Here is a 23,345-nt window from a genome sequence, read left to right on the forward strand (position 1 = left end):
TTTCCGCATTCAGCGATATTTTCAGTATTTTGTTGTGGTGCACGAGATGTTACACGTCATGGGTGCCCATCACGAAATGTCACTTCCGAGCAGACACGACCACATAGACATAGACTGGAATTGTATACAGAAAGGAGCCAGAGTAAACTTCCAGCTCGAATCATCAGTTGACGATACGGAATATGACCTTGAATCAATGATGCAATATAACCCAAACGTAAGTGTACAGTAAAAGGTCTGAAGACCTTACAGGGTTGGACATGTCAGATCTCGAAATCATCGCAAAAATGTGTCTGGCACCTAACAAATGGGAAGTGTTTGATCTCTAAATCATCGCAAAAATGTGTCTGGCACCTAGCAAGTGGGACAAGTCTGATCTCTAAATCATCGAAAAAATGTGTCTGGCACCTAGCAAGTGGGACAAGTCTGATCTCTAAATCATCGAAAAAATGTATGTTGCACCTAGCAAATGGGAAGTAAGTGTTTGATCTCTAGATTATCGAAAAATGTGTCTGGTACCTACAAAATAAGAAATAACTTGTCCCTAAATCCTCGAAAACAGTGCATGGCACCTAAAAGGTGGAAATGTCTCGTCTCTAATTCATCGAAAAATATATCTTGCATCTAAAAAGTAGAAATGGCTGGCCCCTAAATAATCGAAAAATTTGCCTGACAGCTTAATCATCGAATAATTCAATAAGTGTAAACATTTACAGCACCGGATGTATCTGGTCCCTTAATCATCAAAAGGGTCGACAATGCTCTATGACACATAAGTCAACAAATACGAGTGAAAATATCTGCATTATAACTTAACTGTTACAGCTGTTTCGGGATTGTATCGTGGGCGGGAAGTATGATAACAAAACAATGCGTGCGAAAGATGAGAGGTTTGATTTCCTCATGTACAGACTGGTCCACCAACCCACACATTCTGATATAAAGGCGATCAGTAAAGCGTATGGATGTGAGGAAGGTAAGCGTGTCTTAATAGAATCACATTGATTACTGATAAAACATTCAGTTCCGTTAGTAAAAATTCTATATGAAATAACTCGTTTACCTCGAATATTCTGTATATCTCAAAGTCTACCCATCACCACACTGACTACGAGATGACAAGGATAGGATCAACTGTATATTAAAGACGACAAGCCGTTTATAAAAATAATTGTTCCTGTGTAGTAAGATGATCATATATAGATGCCGGTTGTATTTCCAAAATAAACATTTTAATTTTGTGTGACAGTACTTACATCGACATGATACACGAAAATACCGATATTTGACTGGTTTATATAAATGTTGTAAGTTGATATCTTGGATCACTCGACTTTTTTATGACATGACAAAATACACATGTGTTTAAAGATAAGAAACACCAACAATGGTATTAGATATAATAAATATATCACTTCTTCAATAATTAAATATTAATATCCTACGTATTCGAAAGAAATGGCAAAATTCGTTCTGGACAGGAAATGATGTATTTCGTTTTATACAAGAAATGGCACAATTCCGGAAATGACAATTTGTGAAGGGTAGAAAAATGGCAACATATCCTGTACTGAAAATGGCATAATTGGTTCTGTACAGAAAATGACGTAATTAGTTCTATACAGAAAATGACATAATCGGTGATGTACAAAAAACAACATAATTATTTCTATACATTAAATGAAATAATTTATGCACAGAAAATTACACAGTTAGTTATGTACAGAAAATTACATAACCAGTTCTATAAAGAAAATGACACAAGTTGCTATGTACAGATAATGGTACAATTAGTGATGTACAGAAAAAAACACCGTGATGTACAAAAAAATGCCATAATACGTTTTGTACAGGAAGTGACGTAATACAACACAATATTGCAGGTTGCACTGATGACTGTTTGTATGGCGGTTTCATCACTACGACGGTGAATAACCCCGATTGTCATTGCGTCTGTCCAAAATATTTCTCCGGAAGTCAGTGCACCGACAGGCTCAACGCAGGTATGTTTGTTTCTTCCTCAGCTAGGCTGCAGGCCATGCTATGTCGATAAATTTACCTAGACATCGTTAGATATAATCACATAACTGGCCTGTTATCCAGTGAATGTTACCATGTGACACTCGAGTATTACACCCTGGGGTGTTTTTCATTGGTTACGCCGATGAGAAATCGATTTAGACGTCATAATATTGACAATGACGTAACGTCATGAATTGACAATGGCGCAGCAAAATGATTGCCTCCATTGGATGTTTTTCTCCTCATTTTGACTTTAAAGCTGACAGTTATGCGATAAAAAAGTTTCTTAAAGTTTTCATTTCATATCAGATTTTAGGAAACTCGTCTCGAAGTTTAATGTTTGACCGTCAAGACTCGCAAAAATGTTGGAGAAGCTGATACATAACTGGCAATATAGATACACAGCCTTTCACAATCCAACAAAAGTGTTTTAAAAGTGTTATTTTTTTTACATACAACGCTTTAATGTTACATTTTGAATATTTTAGATAATTTTAAATTTTAGCGCAGTTAACACTTCACGTTTTTCGAAAGCAACCTTATTTATTTTGTGTATTTCATTCAGGAGTAGAGGGATCATTATTGATCCTGTTCGGGTAATAAACTTTACTGAATTTAATTTGCATAATTATTATTGTTGCAGAGTGATAGTAACAGTTAACAGTTAATTATGCTAATTAAATTCAGTTAAGTTTAATACCAGTACAGGATCAGATAATTATCTTTGATAATTTTTTGATCCATTACAAAACAAATCCTAAAATAGTCCCAACAATAATGACTTTTGTTTGGATGTTAACATTCAAATTGATTTTCATTGTGTAAACCTATATACCTGAACCTGCTATCAAGGATTTGGAGAACTAACGACTCACAATTAGGTTTTGCGAAGATTTTATGCATTTACACAATAAATAGCTTTTTCTTTTTAAACCTATTAAATATGTGATCCATATGTGATTAATAGGCCCTTTGTGTTGGACATCTTCTTCAGAAATTTGGGTTTTATAATGATACACGCTGCCTAGTACTGCAATCACAATGACAGTTGAAAATGAATTAATCATACGGAACACTTGAAATGATGATAATACTCGTGTTCTAAGATTGGCTGGTATCAAATGCATACATGTTACGCAGTGATAGCCAGTTTTGAGATCAGTTAGTTCTGATAAAGATCAATATCATTTGGAGTTCAGTACAGCTGTCTGTTTTAAATCAACGTGCCGGAAATCAAATAATCAACCCCCCGTACACCTTGTCATTATTATTTCGTCATGATAAATATTAATAGCGACAACAACGCCATCGGATACACATAGAACATTAATTCAATCAAATAACAGGAAAAGGGTAGCTATGGAGATATTAATTATCATTATTATAACTCATCGTCAACTGTTTCTATGATTGGGTACAAGGTATCATGTTTTCACTACTTTTACACATATCTTTGAAGAAAATGTCCAAAATAAGGGATGTAAGAATAATATAATTACAAAACAGGTTTAGAAGGGACAATAGCTATATACGGTGTAAAAGCAAACAATATTCAATTCAATTCAATTTTATTCCAGGGGCCTTACAGCCCAAAGGTTTACATAGTTAATTGACATTAATGAACATGTTGTAATAAACATAATTTCACATTTGGAGAGTGATCGATTGCGACGTAAACACAATTTTAAATATATGTTGTAAACCTGTGCAAAGCTTACATGTGTGTACATTCTCCACCTGCTTAGTACCAATTTCCGGTGTACCGGTACACATTGTCAACTTACTATGTACGTCTACATTTAACTTAGGGTATGGGAAGCTACGGTGACTGATTTGTGCCATTCGTCTTTTCGCCCCGAAAACGAAAATTAAGAAACCTTAAATTTCATCTTTTCGCCTCGAAAAGACGAAAACCAGTAAGTTCAATTTTCGTCTTTTCTCCCCTAAAAGACCAAATTTAACGTTTGTTAATTTTCGTCTTTTCGGGGATTACAGTCAATAGCGGTCTCGTGTCTTCTTCAACTTCTATCTGAAGATAGGCATGTTTAATATCAGTTTTCCTCGTTTTCCTCACGATAATGCTGCTGCAAAATATCCTTGATGCGCGGTAATGGGTTCAACCTCAACCTCAAGCACTTGGCTAGCGATGACCTTGGAATCGCAACACAACCTCGCCGAACCGCCCGTCTTCACTCTCGGAACAATCTGCGTAGCTCGCGTGTTTCTGAGTGACGCGATATATTCTCGAATCGTCTCATCGTCTCTTTGATCTCTCTGATGAAATCTAAACCTATCAGCGATAACGAGTGTTTTTTGGCATAGATGATTTTGGAGATTTCGGACTATATCAGCGTATTGTTCCTAAGATGGCTTATGTTGTGCTGTAAGACCCCTTAGCAGAGAATTTGTTCCCTCCAACCAAAGTTTACCATTACCGGAACCTTTTTCTCGTTCTTTACTTTATTGCATATGAACTATTTTTCAAGTCTTTCTTGATAATCCCTCGATTCCAAACTGTTGTCGACTGGGTCCATATGACCTTGTTTTTCTTTTTTTCCTGCCATTAAGGAAATTTACGTAAATTGACACACAAAACTGAGCAAGTTTACACAGTTCGGCCCCAGATTTGAGCGCTATTTTGCCCCATACTTTCGACTGTCTCAAACGTTACACAAACCTCGCATCTGCATAGTTTTCAGTCATGTTACGTTGTGGCCTAATAGGCTTGACTTCAAATACACGACAACACATTTAGCCTGAATACGTTGTAACATTGAGTAGATATTCCTTCGCGAGGCGTGTCTAATTCACTACGGTTTTATCCGGACCGGGATTAATAATGTAAGTTTAGTACATAACACTTCGGGTTGTAGATTTCTTTGTCACACCCTTAAGATAGGGAGTAACTTTAACATTTTCTTACCGTGGATACGACTATCCACAATTTTACTAGTGTGAGATTTTTTTTATCAAAACCTGGAGTAGAGTTAAGCTTACACGTGCTCTTTTCACGTTCTCAACAACTTTATGACGTCACGTCAACAATACAAGTACTGCACGAGAGGTTGATATTGAAATTTAAAAAAACCTGCCGTGAGCCCCACAGGTTAATAACTGAATCCAAAACACCTGCCGTAGAATATTGACCATTCAGACTGTAGAGTGTAAACATGGCAGACGACAGAGACGCCTCACCTAATGTTATCGTAAACAAGACACGATATGGAAGTATTTCGGAGGAGGAAGTTGCTTAATTTCCCTCTACTTTGAATAAGAACATTTTAAGGGGCATTCCTTCGTTTCAATAAAGTTCGTCAAAATCAAACTTACTGGAAAATATGTATTTTTTCCAAGAAGCAAAAATTATAATCTTTACATTAATACGGCAGATTTACTCTCAAGATAAACAAAAATTCTTCGAGTATTAAGTCCTGAAAATTCTTAATTCGACCCGATGTATCACTAATTACCGTAAAGACACACGGTTTTTGTATACGATACGCGTTTTCCCTGTACATTTCGGTGTTTATTTCATTACTTGTAGGCACAAACACTCATATAATCATCGTTCGCACAGAGATTTCTTCAATAGAAATAGTGCATGTGTCTGATGGCCGAACGAAGGAATGCCCCTTTAAGAGAACAAAACTATAAAACTCTTTCATCATTTAACTTTTCTAGAGACCGCGGCCAGTCTCGCCATTATCGACACAGTCAATTTCCTGTTTCCGTTACAATTTGCTATATACTGATATGTATTTTGTCATAGATGTCTGTGGCTCACATACCTTTGTTGATGTGAATAATCCGAGAATTGTCAAGTCTACAGGATATGATGCCGGATTTTACTTACTTGATCTTGAATGCGTCTATCTCTTTACGGTAAGTTTGACCACTATTTAATCCTTCAAAAAATCGTTAAATGTACTTCATATCCCACTTTAAAGTCATTATGATCGATTAATAACAAGAATAGGCTGCTGTTTGATATGCAATACCAAAAGCTTCATACAGTTTAATACTTTGCGCTATTACCACCCTCCAAAAGGTTCATACTTTTCGCTATTACCACCCTCCAAAAGGTTCATACTTTGCGCTATTACCACCCTCCAAAAGTTTCATACTTTGTGCTATAACCACCCTCCAAAAGTTCATTCTTTTCGCTATTACCACCCTCCAAAAGTTCATTCTTTTCGCTATTACCACCCTCCAAAAGTTCATTCTTTTCGCTATTACCACCCTCCAAAAGTTCATTCTTTTCGCTATTACCACCCTCCAAAAGTTTCATACTTTGTGCTATCACCACCCTCCAAAAGTTCATTCTTTTCGCTATTACCACCCTCCAAAAGGTTCATACTTTGCGCTATTACCACCCTCCAAAAGGTTATTCTTTTCGCTATTACCACCCTCCAAAAGGTTATTCTTTTCGCTATTACCACCCTCCAAAAGGTTCATACTTTGCGCTATTACCACCCTCCAAAAGGTTATTCTTTTCGCTATTACCACCCTCCAAAAGGTTCATACTTTGCGCTATTACCACCCATTAAAAGTTTCATACTTTGTGCTTAATACCACTCTCCAAGACAAAATGAGCTTTTTCTATCGTTTAGGATTAGAAAGTGAAAAATTGTTATAACTGCACCCGGAGAAATCTGTCGTGCTCCGCCTCTACATTATGTATGCAATTTTATTATGTTTTTCCATTGTTGATAAACAATACGGGTGACATTTATATGCGTATATGGCAAGCAATTTGTACGCTGCCTGCAATGGAGCATCATTTACCCTACATTGATCTTTTAATTCTCAAACCTTGTTGTATTATTTAAAGTTTTGATGATCGACATCATCACCTCATTCGGAAATGTTTTCTTTCCTTGTGCGATATGATGTCAAATATGTTTGTGCTTGTTATATGTCTGATGGTTCCGCTGTCTTTGCGGTAGTTCTCGTTTTGAGAACATGACCAGATTTGACCTAGATTTCTATGACGGGTGTCGCCGTGGCCTAGATTTGTCTGACGGTTGCCGTCGATGATGCAGAAGACGCTCGCTCTTACGAAGTACCTGGTTATATTGTCCTCGTACTTCCAATGTCTCCATGCAATTCTAGAGTCTTAGGTCATAATTGTCCCTCTCTTTATCGAATTGGAGTGATAACTGCGATATTGTTATTGTCGGTATTCTGTTTTTTTGCAGTCACCACCCGGAACTATAATTATGTTAGATTTCCTAGATCTGAAGCTCACAGTTACAGATGCCGAGATATCTACATGTGTGCACTTCTTAGAGGTCCGGACAAATCTGATGGGACAGGATGGTCCGGAGTAAGTTCTAAACTAAGAAATTCATTTGATAAACGAGTGTGAAACTATATGTACATTTCGTATCTGACAGCGCCTACAGGTACGAGGCTCCCTACCCGGGTCGGTTTGTGTTTCTCGGGGATGGGAAACGGGCCGATCTGTGCTGTCGTGACTATGCCCTTCGGCAAGACACTTTACCCTAATTGTTCTGCATGGCATGCGACAGGACTGCCGTATGTTGATTTGTGAGGTAGTCACCAACTACTACAAGGAAAACCCGCCTCAAAATGACCCTGGCTGTTTACGGAAAAAACAAGGTGTCTACTTAGCGAATATAAATTAGATAGCTCATGAATGTATCTTAATATATAACTATCTATACATAATTGGTTATTTTGTATTTGGAATTTATTTTCCCCAACTATAATTTTTTTGTTAACGATTTAAACTTTTGAAGTTTGGAAACATGCGAGACGTTTATCCATACCATGTCCAAATGTCATAGGTTTAAATAGAAACGTATGGGTGAGTTTGGTTATAATGCGATTTTTATCTTTTTTTTTTTCTTTTTTTTTTTTAATTATGTTCCAGAATCCGTTTAAATATTTATTAACAGCTTATATTACTTATTAAGCAATGAAATTGAAGTTCCTGTTGAGAGTATTTTTAGGATACTTACTTCGCTGATAATATAGTTATCTTTTCCAGGGAATGTGGCTCAACTACCAATCTAACATATACGACGTCCAAAAACTCGGAATCCAATATGGCAGTACTTATCTTGAACTCTCTACGGCCGGGTTCTCCATCCAGGGGATTCATGGTAAAGGCCAGCGCCATTATATCAGGTGAATTTCAGTGACGACTACAGGTAGACTAAATAAACCGGCTTTGGACTAGTTATGCAATTGGTGTATGTAAGTCCTGCGTTAGGTTAAATCTAGTAGCGCATAGTAGCTTTATACTTGTAGTACACTAGGTTAAGAATTCATGTTCTTTTACAATTATCAAATACAAAAAATGAATGCGGGGTTAATGCGCCCCTGTATGTATTAACATGTGTTCGGACCAATTTAGATTTCCCCGACTTTTGTGTTTTCACATGATTGGCTCCTGAGTCTTAAAAGGGCCAAATAGACCTTTGTATGATTTCACGATTCGACATAGTTTACTGTATCTATGTCTAAATATATAATTAAGGTACTATTTAGACAATGTCTTTAGTATGATATTATTATCTGTGATAACGTAAGACCGTGTATTTTCACAATGACATACACATGTGGTAAAATTTTACTGAATGATTTCTCTCCATACCAGAATGTGTTACCGAAGACCCCTGTCAGAATGGAGGGACATGCTCAGACGTTGAAGAAGCGTATGGTGTATACCATTTCCACTGTGACTGTCCGGCTGGTTTTAGCGGTGATCGTTGCGCAGACGTAGCGGTTGACGGTAAGCGGGGTGTGGGGTCGGGGTGTGGAGTCGGGGTGTGGTGTCGGGGTGTGGGGGTGTGGAGTCGGGGTGTGGGGGTGTAGGGTCGGGGTGTGGAGTCGGGGTGTGGGGGTGTGGAGTCGGGGTGTGGGGTCGGGGTGTGGAGTCGGGGTGTGGGGGTGTGGAGTCGGGGTGTGGGGGTGTGGAGTCGGGGTGTGGGGGTGTAGGGGTCGGGGTGTGGAGTCGGGGTGTGGGGGTGTGGGGTCTGGGTGTGGAGTCGGGGTGTGGGGGTGTGGAGTCGGGGTGTGGGGGTGTGGAGTCGGGGTGTGGGGGTGTAGGGTCGGGGTGTCGGGGTGTGGAGTCGGGGTGTGGAGTCGGGGTGTGGTGTCGGGGTGTGGAGTCGGGGTGTGGTGTCGGGGTGTGGGGTCGGGGTGTGGAGTCGGGGTGTGGTGTCGGGGTGTGGGGTCGGGGTGTGGAGTCGGGGTGTGGTGTCGGGGTGTGGGGTCGGGGTGTGGAGTCGGGGTGTGGGGTTGTGGAGTCGGGGTGTGGTGTCGGGGTGTGGGGTCGGGGTGTGGGGTCGGGATGTGGAGTCGGGGTGTGGGGTCGGGGTGTGGGGGTGTGGGGGTCGGGGTGTGGAGTCGGGGTGTGGGGTCGGCGTGTGGAGTCGGGATGTGGGGGTGTGGGGTCGGGGTGTGGGGTCGGGATGTGGGGGTGTGGGGTCGGGGTGTGGGGTTGGGATGTGGAGTCGTGGTGTGGGGGTGTGGAGTCGGGGTGTGGGGGTGTGGGGTCGGGGTGTGGAGTCGGGGTGTGGGGTCGGGGTGTGGGGGTGTGGGGTCGGGGTTTGGAGTCGGGGTGTGGGGTCGGGGTGTGGAGTCGGGGTGTGGGGGTGTGGGGTCGGGGTGTGGAGTCGGGTGTGGGTGTGGGGTCGGGGTGTGGAGTCGGGGTGTGGGGGTGTGGGGTCGGGGTGTGGAGTCGGGTGTGGGGTCGGGGTGTGGGGTCGGGGTGTGGAGTCGGGGTGTGGGGTCGGGGTGTGGAGTAGGGGTGTGGAGTCGGGGTGTGGGAGTGTGGGGTCGGGGTGTGGAGTCGGGGTGTGGAGTCGGGGTGTGGGCGGGGATTGGTGTGAGTGGGGATGGGGGTGGGAGTGTAAGAGTGTTGGTAGGGTATCTTTGTGTAGGGGGTACATCAAGGATAGAATGCTAGTTTGTATTCATCTATTGTTCTTCAAGCCAGAACATTTATTCATAACGAAATATCCCATTTGACATGTTAAGTACCAAAATGCTATCTTTGTTTTCCAAACTAACCACATCGATATAGCCATTAAATGAAACTCCCCGAAGAATGTCCCTAACAATTTCGTGCTAAAAAAACAATAAAAATAAATAAATAAATAAAAGCTGAATGTTACGAAATTCACACATTTTGTGAAATATCCTTCATTCTGATAATGGCTGTTACTCGGACCAGAAAAATACAGCACAATGTACCAGACATTGGAGAGAAGTCTAGTGCCCTCAGGGACCTGCTCGTCTCCAGTCCCGGGGTGGGGGTAGGGGAACACCCGGTGTTGATATAGTTCAATCATTACAACTGTTTTTATACATCGCCATACACCGAAATTCACCTATATTATATCATTTATCGGGTTATTGTGCAAATGTAAACCCATATTACAGATAAAACATTTCGTCCGGCGATAAATCATGTAGTGTTTTCGGCAAACACTCGTGATTGATTTCGCGTTGTTATTTAAGTGTCCGTCCTGTTAGCCCATGTTATATATCATTTACCGTTTATTGATAGAATATATTAATGTTTTATTGGACAGAAGTATTAACAGCGATTTTTTTTTCTGTGACCATGTAACTGAAATATAACCCTGCGTTCATAGATCCGAGGCCGAGTGGTTAAGGTGTCCCGACACTTTAACACTAGCCCTCCACCTCTGGGTTGCGAGTTCGAAACCTACGTGGGGCAGTTGCCAGGTACTGACCGTAGGCCGGTGGTTTTTCTCCGGGTACTCCGGCTTTCCTCCACCTCCAAAACCTGGCACGTCTTTAAATGACCCTGGCTGTTAATAGGACGTTAAACAAAAACAAACCAAACTACCGCAGTCAAAAATAGCAATGACATCATCTTACCTTTCAGTCCTTCCCTAAATACACATTATTTTTTCAGCTACTGTTACGTGTGATGCTGAAACTGGAGTAAATCATGGTGTTTGCTTTATGGAAGAGGACCCCGCCAACTCCGGGGACATGCGTTTTTACGAGTACCGTCCAACGGTAAGTGTTCACCGCACGTAGTTGTCCGCTAACTACGCTATAAATAGACTTAACAGAATGTCACGTTTTACAATATCTATACTTTGTGTATTGCATTTCAAATGCTGCTTTCATTTACTTAGTGAATGCTCTTCTTCGTATGGAAAATAAAACGTTATATCGACGATCCCAAATTTAGTCGCCTCTTACAACATGCAAATGACGTCATGAATGGTTTTTATTTCCTACCCGCATAGGTGGATATGTAAAGACATGGTTGAGAATCCAGTAAATATATCAATATCTTTATTCATATTCTAACGTTACGGTTTACACTGACTAGATAGGTGTTATTTATGGGACTGTGAATGGCATCTATTTCTTGGTTGTAATGACGTCATAACTGTAGCCTTGATGACGAAATTAATGGATTACACTGTCGGTCTCGAATAGCGTAATTGAGTTTTAATCGAATTAGAATCTACACAAGCTAGATAAATCTTAGAATCTAGATGAGCTAGCTAATCGAATTAGAATCTAAATGGAGCTAGGTAAATCGAATAAAAAGCTACACAAGCTAACTAATTTGAATTTAAATCTGCATAAGCTAGATCAATCGAATTAGTATCTACACAAGCTAGCCAATCGAATTAGAATCTGCAAAAGCTAGCTAATCTAATTAGAATCTGCAAAAGCTAGCTTATCGAATTAGAATCTACACAAGCTAGCTAATTTGAATTTGAATCTGCATCAGCTAGCTAATTGAATTAGCATCTTCACATGCTAGCTAATCGAATTAGAATCTGAAAAAACTAGTTAATCGAATTAGAATCTTCACAAGCTAGCTAATCGAATAAGAATCTACAAACGCTCGCTAATTCGAATTTACACAAGCTAGCTGTATGCTTTATTTGCACGCACAACTCTGTGATTTATAACGTCTATAAACTGCCATGGAAAGAGAGCTCATTGTTTAAATATATGTAGATATATCTAGGCTACCTGTATAAATCCATTTAGATGCATGTTTCCCTGTTCATTTGATTGATAGATTAGCTTTGTAGTAACACAACCAATACACTTATCATGTCCACATTAGAAATGATAGACCAAGAATTATTTGTGGACTGGAATTACCTTCATTCCACTGTATGTTTGGTAGAGCCCGGAGTATTCCTATGCCTATTTGTATGTGAAGTCACCGGATCTGTACGCTTCTGGGTATGCAACTCTCGTCTCAAGTGTGACATTTGCACGTAAGTTAGCCACTTATCCTCTTCAAAAGTGAAACTAGGGAATGTAAATTATATTGCATGAATTATTATGATGAATTGAATTTCAAATATATCTCTTGTTTGTGTGTGTGCGTGGGTAGGTGTAAACAATTTATATACACTGTAATTAAACTTAACGCTTTTTCGCTGTGAAAAGATTCTGCTTGGTTATGCTAACTCTACATGTGAACTTGTTTTTTCGAGGTATTCATTGTGTTTTTTCTGATTAACTTGGGTTGTATGATAAAATTATGGGGCTTCTATAGATACCGGGAGTCTTTTGTTATCATTTTGGACCCAGTAATCAGAGGAGTTTTAGAGTACTATAGTAATTATCTATTTTTTTTATTATTACATACTGTAATCCGAAATCATTTGAATGTAAAGCTCGGTGTTACTATAATAATTCATTATACCAGCAAATCCATTTGCTCTGCATTGCCACTATAACCTTCTCCAAACAAAATACATAGTTATCATATCACATCTTTCACATAATTCCCATTGCTTTAGTGATATGAAGAGCAATGATCGTGACGTCGTCACTAAATGACGTCACTATATCAAGTGTATTTTTGACATCAGGCTAAGTCGGCTACTGCGTTGAAAACCCGAATGACCAATCTAACTCGCAACCATTGATGAAGTTCTGTTGTATAAAAGGTGAATACACCATTTATTGATTGATTTGTTGAAATTGATGATTTTGTGTTTGTTTCCATGAACTCTACTTTTTGCCGGGAATTTTTGCGTGAACTCGTACGTCACAAAAACAGGTCCCATCAACAGCGCAAAATACCATTTGAATTTGACATCACTTGAATGGAATAACACTGTTACATGTTGAATAAAAGAAAACACTTGAACTTAAAGCGGAAATATACATTTGTAGCGGAAGTGGACCAGGTCGGTCGTCGGCGACCAGGTAGCTCAATTGGTAGAGTATCCGGCTAGTGTTCGGAGGTCCCGGGTTCGAAACCCGGTCTGGCCTTGCATTTTTCCACTTCTACTACATTTTCATGCCTGTGACCATACCGCGTTTCAAGTGAGATGAATACTTGACAAGGGGATACCCGAACCTGGGTTGTGAGATGTTAAGTCTTCGGGGTGGAAGACTTTAAAAGAGAGGGAAGAGTGTAGCGGAACTGGACTGGGTCGATCATCGGCGACCTGGTAGTTCAATTGGTAGAGCATCCGACTAGAGTTCGGAGGTCCTGAATCGAACCCTGGTCTGGCCGTGCATTTTCCCCACTCCTAATAAGCATTTAAGCATTAGACTGCTTTCATTTTATAATTTTGGGGTTATACCAGCGCGCTTCATGTTAAATTTCCCTATATTCAGTGGAAATTATCAGCCCATAACTGACAACGGAAAGCAGTTAAATGCTTATATTTACACAAACGCTCACTATAATTAACGGAATTTAAGTTTCCTCGCTATTCTCCGCTCGTCTGTAAGCTTGTTAACGGCTCTACCATGTTGTCCCGAAAAAAAAGCAGTGCGTAAATTAATAGAAAACCAGATAAGAATAATAAATGTAGCACTAATATTTGATACATATAAACATGAGGATAATACATAATATTTTCATCTCTCCCTTCTTAAGCTAAGTAAACGCAATGAAAAAAGGCTCAGCGGATTAATAAGCGCTGGAATCGGTAACATAATCATGACGTCGTCCCTTTGTGACGTTACCGGAACGTCAACAAGACGGCGCCATTTTCAAAGGACTGGTCAACGCAATTTTAGCGTTTTCTCCTGTTACCCGATGATCTTTGTACAAAAGCTTGTGAGTATTTTGTCAAGCTGAAGATTGCGGAAATGAGTGAATATTTAACATCTCCACGAGGTCAGCTAACAACATATGGCTAAAGCGTTCAGTTCCTATAGAACATTCGACCACGTCACTACTAAATCTGTGTCAATACTCGCTGCGCTTGACAACCATAGTTAATTCAAAACGGAAAGTGTTGATTGTAAATATATAAATCAATTGAAAACGTAAAATGTAAACAAAAATGTTGAGTTGTTTGTTTTGATTTTGTTATAATTAATTTTTCTTTGTTTTCATGGTAAATACTCAAATGTGATTGGTCGAAAAATTCTTTTCATTCTTCAATGAAAGAAATTCAGAGAATGGCGCGAAAAATGTGACGTCACAATACGACAATTGACGTTGCGTATTGATTTGAGAAAAAGAATCCCATTTAAAACCAGTAAAATTGTACATAAAACATGTTTTAAATTAGAAAAACCATTTTCAAAAGTTAATTATAAGCGTTGATGTCAATTTTTTTTTAGTTTCATCGGGGTATTTTTCATACCCCGATGAAACTAAAAAACAAAAGACATCAGTGCTTAAAACAATACTGGTGTCTTTACTTAGATTCATTGGAACTATATTATCTAAGCAACACCGGCTGCGGTAGTTACCATCATCGCAACAAATCACGAATGTTAATTTCGTTTGATGTAAATATATGCTTTGAACTGTGTTTTATTGCGTTTACGATGATATTAACGCAGTGGGATACAGACATATTCAATATATATAGCGGTAGCGCGCTATATACATGTAGAATATCTCTGTATCATATTGCGTTTATCCCACTGTAAACACAATGAAAACACTGTTCGTTCCCTATTTACACTTAACTATATTTTTTTCTACGGCGGAAGGTTCTTTTATTTTGCTGGGGCCGCCATATCTTACTGTTATATTAATACGCCAGTTGGCAGTTATGAGCTCGTAACGCCCACCAAGAGCTGGTAAGGTCATAAAGTGACAATGCGTAAGTGTGATAAAAATGTAAGTAATAAGCTGCCTTCTTTGGTAAGTTATAATCATATATATGGTCCAGACATATACTTTTCACAGGATTGCGGACAAATTCATCATCACGCGCTAACCCGTTATTCAATTTGTCTGAATTTCTGTGAGAATTATAGGACAATAGAAAACAGTTTGATGCTTAAATAAAATTCAATTTTTCAACTTGCTGTATTTTTTTATTACGATACTCGATTTTGAGTTGCAACATATTGACATCACTTTAATTGAAAGACTTATTTAACTGGTAAAATCATAGGAATTTTTCATGTTGTAAATACTTATCTATTAATTAAGTTGGAGTAGAAACAATGACCTTTCTTTACTGTAAAACCTTGTTTTAAAGATGACCTTTTGTTATGAATAGGGGCCGCGGTGGCCGAGTGGTGAAGGTGTCCCGACACTTTATCACTAGCCCTCCACCTCTGGGTTGCGAGTTCGAAACCTACGTGGAGCAGTTGCCAGGTACTGACCATAGGTCGGTGGTTTTTCTCCGGGTACTCCGGCTTTCCTCCACCTCCAAAACCTGGCACGTCCTTAAATGGCCCTGGCTGTTAATAGGACGTTAAACAAAAACAAACCAAAATTGTTATGAATAGGAGTACCTACAAATCGCCCTTTGTTTTATAATTACAACTAGCTGCCTATCGCTGTCTCAAGTACTACGTTGCCATTAGGACAGCAATGAACTATGGCGTCACAACAAACCTTCAGGTCTCATATACATCCGAAACAAACACTGTACCGGTGGTCTTACAATCGATAGATGATACGTCCGCAAGATGGAGTCTACGAAAAGTCACTTTACCTGAGGAAGAAGATGTAAAGGTATAAAGCATATTATCAAACTGTATCATACCTAACAATATCTCGAATAACATCACCGTATTCATAATATCAAAAGGTATTATGGAGTTTTTAAATTTACTTCCGCTCTGGATTTCAATAGGTTATGTTTTATTTTTTTTCTACACCTCATCATGGGACCGTTTGGAGCTCGGCTAGATTTTAACACTTTTGGCCCCCCCCCTCACACCACAGACGAGTTTTTGAAAAATATAACAGATATGTGCATGATATCTGTTACCTTTTTTAACTCTCAAATTTTCTTTTTACAGATATTTATGAAAGTAACGAAGCCTGCCGGCGCTGGAATTATCGCTTTGATTAACTTAGTAGTATCCCCTGGGGCGTGCTGTGAGTATTATCACTACACATTAATTTTAGTATGGTGAAAAATAAATTATGTTACCACTTCTTGTAATTCGTTAGGTTTCACAACGAAGATAAAGAAGTACAAATTTGAGGTTCGTTTTCATTTTGTCTTTTTAAGTTGCTAATTGTTTAAAAGTTCTTCTAAGACAGCACAATATTTATGATGAAATGTCATAGGCTTATTGATTTATGAAATGCCTTTATGATATGCTTATTGATTACTGAAATACATGTACCTTTATGGTAGGCTTATTGATTGATGAAAAGCCTTTATGATAGACCTATTGATTGATGAATGTCTTTATAATAGACTTATTGATCGCTGAAAAGCATTAATGATAGACTTATTGTTTGATGAAATGTCTTTACGATAGGCTTATTACTTGATGAAATGTCTTTACGATAGGCTTATTACTTGATGAAATGCCTTTATGATAGGCTTATTGATATATGAAATGTCTTTTTGATAGGATTTTTTTTCAGGTCTGACATTAATGTATATTCAATTTATTATTTTAATTATCAATCAAATTGATGAGCTTATTGTTACCCAAAGCAAGATATGATCACTTGTATCCCATAAAAAGAAAAATCAAACTTATACATAAAACATGTTCAGTTTAAAATAGCTATAGTTTTGCTAAAAATTAATGGGTCACTTACCGAATTGTTTCATAAAACGTAGATATATATGGGGATGCTATAGATTAATTTTAGATTTAAATGAAAAGCAGATAACAATGTCATACTTGATCTTTAAATATCAACAGACTTTGAAAAGACCCTTTATTCCCTTGAAATGTGTTTTATTGGAAAGACTAATATTCTTTGGATTTGATAGAGATATACCTTGGAGCAAACATTTTCTATTATTATATAACCAGCTTTTGAGATAGAGGTAGACGTTGGTCAAGGCGACACAACACTTTCTCGCCCGATATATTTATTCTGGTTGTTGAACTTTAAAGAAGGTATTCATAAATGAAGATGATGTGGCTGGGGTAAAAATAAACAACAATATGCAGATGACACTAGCTTTACTTTTAAGGATGAACATTGATCTTTTAACACTGCTTCCGAATTTTTAGATATACATGTATTTGGAGAATGCTATGGATTGGTAGCAAATTAAGATAAAATAAAAGTAATTTTGACAAGAAGCTAAACGACGTTGCGATGAAGAAATATTACTCGAGAATAAAGGGAAGCTTAAAATTTTCGACATCAAACGGAATTTTCAGGAAAAGGATATCACTTCAGATAATTATGAATAAAAAAAGGTTGATCGGTTAGAACATTAACAATAGTTAAAATATGTCTAATCAAAACTTAAGCCCTGTCTTTGTTTATTTCACTATTCACGTCATTGTCGGATCCATCAGATGCTTTTCTTTATAAACTACTTTTCTCATAACGAAATGGGCGACAAATAAGAATAATACAATGATAGATACATGAATACTTATGATGATTGAGAAAGCCACATGTACAACCCTTTTGTCATTATCTAAAAATATCACGGATTAAAAATTCGGATCCGAGAATTGTTTTCACACAAATTTAATGGCGATAGAATTGTATTAATGCCTTCAAAAAAAATAATCGGAAAACAACATACAAGCAAATTTTCCAAACACTTTTTGAAGAAATGTTTTAAATATCAGAATAAATTGCATGATTACATAAGCAGATGGCCATCAAAGATTTTAAAACTTAGAATAATAGCCAATATGGAAAAGTAATAACATTAAGAAAATGTATTTGATATGTATCGAAATTTTGTGAAACAGTAGTTTTTTGTTTTTGTTTTTGTTTGTAAATGTTTTATTAGATTAGTCAGGCTATTTCCGTAGTGCTATAGATTTCCAAGCGAAATTAACCAGTTAATTTAATGCATATTGCAGTATTATACATTAGAATCCACAAATAAATTTGGTATTAAGGCAATTTTCACGAGGAACGAATATCCAACGAAAATACACATATTTTGGACCTTATGGCTTTCATCAACTTTGATAGCGAATCAATTTAACATCGTCTCTCTTTAACTCATTCTCTGGCATTTCCACGAAAGATATATGTATTTTAAAATTCATATTCCTTTCAATGGCAGGAATCTCTTAGTGAAAAGCCCTCGTCACCATATACCACGTGCTCAAATGGCCCGTATATGTAGTTAGTGCCTGTCTAATATGACAGTGGTACATTAAGAACAAAAGAAGAGAGGTATGCTAGCTTGGACTGACTTATCGATAACTTTTCTATTTATAGACGTGTGTGATTCCTCGCCTTGCCTTAACGGGGGAGTTTGTTCGGAATCGGCAGAAGACTTCGAGTGCTCCTGCCCTTTGGGATATTTTGGCAAAAGCTGTGAAACATGTTAGTCGTTTTTATTTATTCATTGGTTTATTTTCATTTTACTCCTATATACTTATCACAATGTAATGGACTAAACAAGTTTACCTTATTGAGCTATATAATGTCATAACAAGGGAACTTATGCCGCAAACTGTCTCTTGGTGATTCTATATGGAATGGAACACTGTATCAATTATACTAGTACCGTGTATATCTACCTATGTAGCGTGGCATTTTGTTATAATGAGCCAATTTGCTACCACGTGCCAATTTGTAACAATGTGTGCTAATTTTTACAACGTGCAAATTTGTTACAAAGGGCCAAGTTTTATTTATTACAACGTGCCAATTTTAGCAACGTGAAGATTTGTTCTAATGTGCCTTGTTACAATGTGGTATAACTTATTTCTTACAAAAATAGTTTTAACAAATTGGCACGCTGCATACCTATCATAAGTAGGTAACGGGTGAAGTCATCAAGCTAATTTATCAGATAATAACAAAAGAACTCAGTTGTAAATAAATAAAGGGTGAACCAAAAAAGAAAATTATATATTCAGTACATATGGGCCTGCTGATTAAGGTTGTAGCTTAGAGATAAACTAGGTGTTGATACTTTTTGTAGGATCATGGTGAAACGATGCCTACGGTTTTATATATATTCATGACATTTAGATCAAAAACTATATGTTGGCTTCATGAAAGCCGTCGAATGTTCATATATCTGACAGTGTAGGTTGTTGTCGTGATGTCAGACTTCTTTAGATCTGACAGTGTAGGTTGTTATCCTGAGGTCAGACTTATTTAGATCTGACAGTGTAGGTTTGATATCCTGAGGTCAGACTTATTTAGATCTGACAGTGTAGGTTTGATATCCTGAGGTCAGACTTATTTAGATCTGACAGTGTAAGTTGATATCCTGAAGTCAGACTTATTGAGATCTGACTGTGTAGGTTGTTGTCCTGAGGTCAGACCTCTTTAGATCTGACAGTGTAGGTTGTTGTCCTGAGGTCAGACGTATTTAGATCTGACAGTGTAGGTTGATATCCTGAGGTCAGACTTATTTAGATCTGACAGTGTAGGTTGATATCCTGAGGTCAGACTTATTTAGATCTGACAGTGTAGGTTGTTATCATGAGGTCAGACTTCTTTAGATCTGACAGTGTAGGTTGTTATCCTGAGGTCAGACTTATTTAGATCTGACAGTGTAGGTTGTTATCCTGAGGTCAGACTTATTTAGATCTGACAGTGTAGGTTGTTATCATGAGGTCAGACTTCTTTAGATCTGACAGTGTAGGTTGTTATCCTGAGGTCAGACTTATTTAGATCTGACAGTGTAGGTTGTTATCATGAGGTCAGACTTCTTTAGATCTGACAGTGTAGGTTGATATCCTGAGGTCAGACTTATTTAGATCTGACAGTGTAGGTTGATATCCTGAGGTCAGACTTATTTAGATCTGACAGTGTAGGTTGTTGTCCTGAGGTCAGACTTATTTAGATCTGACAGTGTAGGTTGTTATCCTGAGGTCAGACTTATTTAGATCTGACAGTGTAGGTTGATATCCTGAGATCAGAATTATTTAGATCTGACAGTGTAGGTTAATATCCTGAGGTCAGACCTCTTTAGATCTGACAGTGTAGGTTGTTATCCTGAGGTCAGACTTCTTTAGATCTGACAGTGTTAGTTGATATCATGAGGTCAGATTTCATTAGATCTGACAGTGTAGGTTGTTATCCTGAGGTCAGACTTATTAAGATCTGACAGTGTAGGTTGATATCCTGAGGTCAGACTTATTTAGATCTGATAGTGTTAGTTGATATCATGAGGTCAGATTTCTTTAGATCTGACAGTGTAGGTTGTTGTCCTGAGGTCAGACTTATTTAGATCTGACAGTGTAGGTTAATATACTGAGGTCAGACTTATTTAGATCTGACAGTGTAGGTTGATATCCTGAGGTCAGACCTCTTTAGATCTGACAGTGTAGGTTGTTGTCCTGAGGTCAGACTTATTTAGATCTGACAGTGTAGGTTGTTATCCTGAGGTCAGACTTATTTAGATCTGACAGTGTAGGTTAATATACTGAGGTCAGACTTATTTAGATCTGACAGTGTAGGTTGATATCCTGAGGTCAGACTTATTTAGATCTGACAGTGTAGGTTGTTGTCGTGAGGTCAAACTTCTTTAGATCTGACAGTGTAGGTTGTTGTCGTGAGGTCAGATTTATTTAGATCTGACAGTGTTAGTTGATATCCTGAGGTCAGACGTATTTAGATCTGACAGAGTAGGTTGTTGTCATGAGGTCAGACTTATTTAGATCTGACAGTGTAGGTTGTTATCCTGAGGTCAGACTTCTTTAGATCTGACAGTGTAGGTTGATATCCTGAGGTCAGATTTCTTAAGATCTGACAGTGTAGGTTGTTGGCCTGAGGTCAAACTTATTTAGATCTGACAGTGTAGGTTGTTATCCTGAGGTCAGACTTATTTAGATCTGACAGTGTAGGTTGATATCCTGAGGTCAGACTTATTTAGATCTGACAGTGTAGGTTGATATCCTGAGGTCAGACTTATTTAGATCTGACAGTGTAGGTTGATGTTCTGAGGTCAGACTTATTTAGATCTGACAGTGTAGGTTGATATCCTGAGGTCAGACTTATTTAGATCTGACAGTGTTAGTTGATATCCTGAGGTCAGACTTATTTAGATCTGACAGTGTAGGTTGTTGTCCTGAGGTCAGACTTATTTAGATCTGACAGTGTAGGTTGATATCCTGAGGTCAGACTTATTTAGATCTGACAGTGTAGGTTGATATCCTGAGGTCAGACTTATTTAGATCTGACAGTGTAGGTTGATATCCTGAGGTCAGACCTCTTTAGATCTGACAGTGTAGGTTGATATCCTGAGGTCAGACCTCTTTAGATCTGACAGTGTAGGTTGATATCCTGAGGTCAGACTTATTTAGATCTGACAGTGTAGGTTGTTATCCTGAGGTCAGACTTATTTAGATCTGACAGTGTAGGTTGATATCCTGAGGTCAGACCTCTTTAGATCTGACAGTGTAGGTTGATATCCTGAGGTCAGACTTATTTAGATCTGACAGTGTAGGTTGATATCCTGAGGTCAGACCTCTTTAGATCTGACAGTGTAGGTTGATATCCTGAGGTCAGACTTATTTAGATCTGACAGTGTAGGTTGATATCCTGAGGTCAGACCTCTTTAGATCTGACAGTGTAGGTTGATATCCTGAGGTCAGACCTCTTTAGATCTGACAGTGTAGGTTGATATCCTGAGGTCAGACTTATTTAGATCTGACAGTGTAGGTTGTTATCCTGAGGTCAGACTTATTTAGATCTGACAGTGTAGGTTGATATCCTGAGGTCAGACTTATTTAGATCTGACAGTGTAGGTTGATATCCTGAGGTCAGACTTATTTAGATCTGACAGTGTAGGTTGATGTCCTGAGGTCAGACTTATTTAGATCTGACAGTGTAGGTTGATGTCCTGAGGTCAGACTTCTTTAGATCTGACAGTGTAGGTTGATATCCTGAGGTCAGACCTCTTTAGATCTGACAGTGTAGGTTGATATCCTGAGGTCAGACCTCTTTAGATCTGACAGTGTAGGTTGATATCCTGAGGTCAGACCTCTTTAGATCTGACAGTGTAGGTTGATATCCTGAGGTCAGACTTATTTAGATCTGACAGTGTAGGTTGTTATCCTGAGGTCAGACTTATTTAGATCTGACAGTGTAGGTTGATATCCTGAGGTCAGACTTCTTTAGATCTGACAGTGTAGGTTGATATCCTGAGGTCAGACTTATTTAGATCTGACAGTGTAGGTTGATATCCTGAGGTCAGACTTATTTAGATCTGACAGTGTAGGTTGATATCCTGAGGTCAGACCTCTTTAGATCTGACAGTGTAGGTTGTTATCCTGAGGTCAGACTTATTTAGATCTGACAGTGTAGGTTGATATCCTGAGGTCAGACTTATTTAGATCTGACAGTGTAGGTTGTTGTCCTGAGGTCAGACTTATTTAGATCTGACAGTGTAGGTTGATATCCTGAGGTCAGAATTATTTAGATCTGACAGTGTAGGTTGATATCCTGAGGTCAGACCTCTTTAGATCTGACAGTGTAGGTTGATATCCTGAGGTCAGACTTCTTTAGATCTGACAGTGTAGGTTGTTATCCTGAGGTCAGACTTATTAAGATCTGACAGTGTAGGTTGATATACTGATGTCAGACGTATTTAGATCTGACAGTGTAGGTTGTTATCCTGAGGTCAGACTTATTTAGATCTGACAGTGTAAGTTGATATCCTGAAGTCAGACTTATTGAGATCTGACTGTGTAGGTTGTTGTCCTGAGGTCAGACCTCTTTAGATCTGACAGTGTAGGTTGTTGTCCTGAGGTCAGACTTCTTTAGATCTTACAGAGTAGGTTGTTGTCCTGAGGTCAGACGTATTTAGATCTGACAGTGTAGGTTGATATCATGAGGTCAGACTTCTTTAGATCTGACAGTGTAGGTTGATATCCTGAGGTCAGACTTCTTCAGATCTGACAGTGTAGGTTGTTATCCTGAGGTCAGACTTATTTAGATCTGACAGTGTAGGTTGTTATCCTGAGGTCAGACTTATTTAGATCTG

At 38.5% G+C, this 23,345-nt stretch overlaps 1 protein-coding gene across 1 annotated transcript in view; it reads left to right on the forward strand.

Annotated features, from left to right (window-relative positions):
• The first annotated feature begins 46 nt into the window (after window positions 1–46).
• The window catches only part of LOC117317016 (neurogenic locus notch homolog protein 1-like), a 39,025-nt gene continuing 15,726 nt past the window's right edge, over window positions 47–23,345 (forward strand). The window contains exons 1-12 of the mRNA XM_033871794.1: window positions 47–217; window positions 826–976; window positions 1,884–2,003; window positions 5,792–5,904; window positions 7,221–7,348; window positions 8,036–8,175; window positions 8,648–8,782; window positions 10,940–11,046; window positions 12,188–12,281; window positions 15,771–15,958; window positions 16,249–16,327; window positions 18,617–18,724. Of these exons, the coding sequence (XP_033727685.1) occupies window positions 47–217; window positions 826–976; window positions 1,884–2,003; window positions 5,792–5,904; window positions 7,221–7,348; window positions 8,036–8,175; window positions 8,648–8,782; window positions 10,940–11,046; window positions 12,188–12,281; window positions 15,771–15,958; window positions 16,249–16,327; window positions 18,617–18,724 (1,534 nt within the window). The remainder of the gene's footprint in view (window positions 218–825; window positions 977–1,883; window positions 2,004–5,791; window positions 5,905–7,220; window positions 7,349–8,035; window positions 8,176–8,647; window positions 8,783–10,939; window positions 11,047–12,187; window positions 12,282–15,770; window positions 15,959–16,248; window positions 16,328–18,616; window positions 18,725–23,345) is intronic.

Source organism: Pecten maximus, chromosome 18, assembly GCF_902652985.1.
Source record: "Pecten maximus chromosome 18, xPecMax1.1, whole genome shotgun sequence".
NCBI lineage: Eukaryota > Metazoa > Mollusca > Bivalvia > Pectinida > Pectinidae > Pecten > Pecten maximus.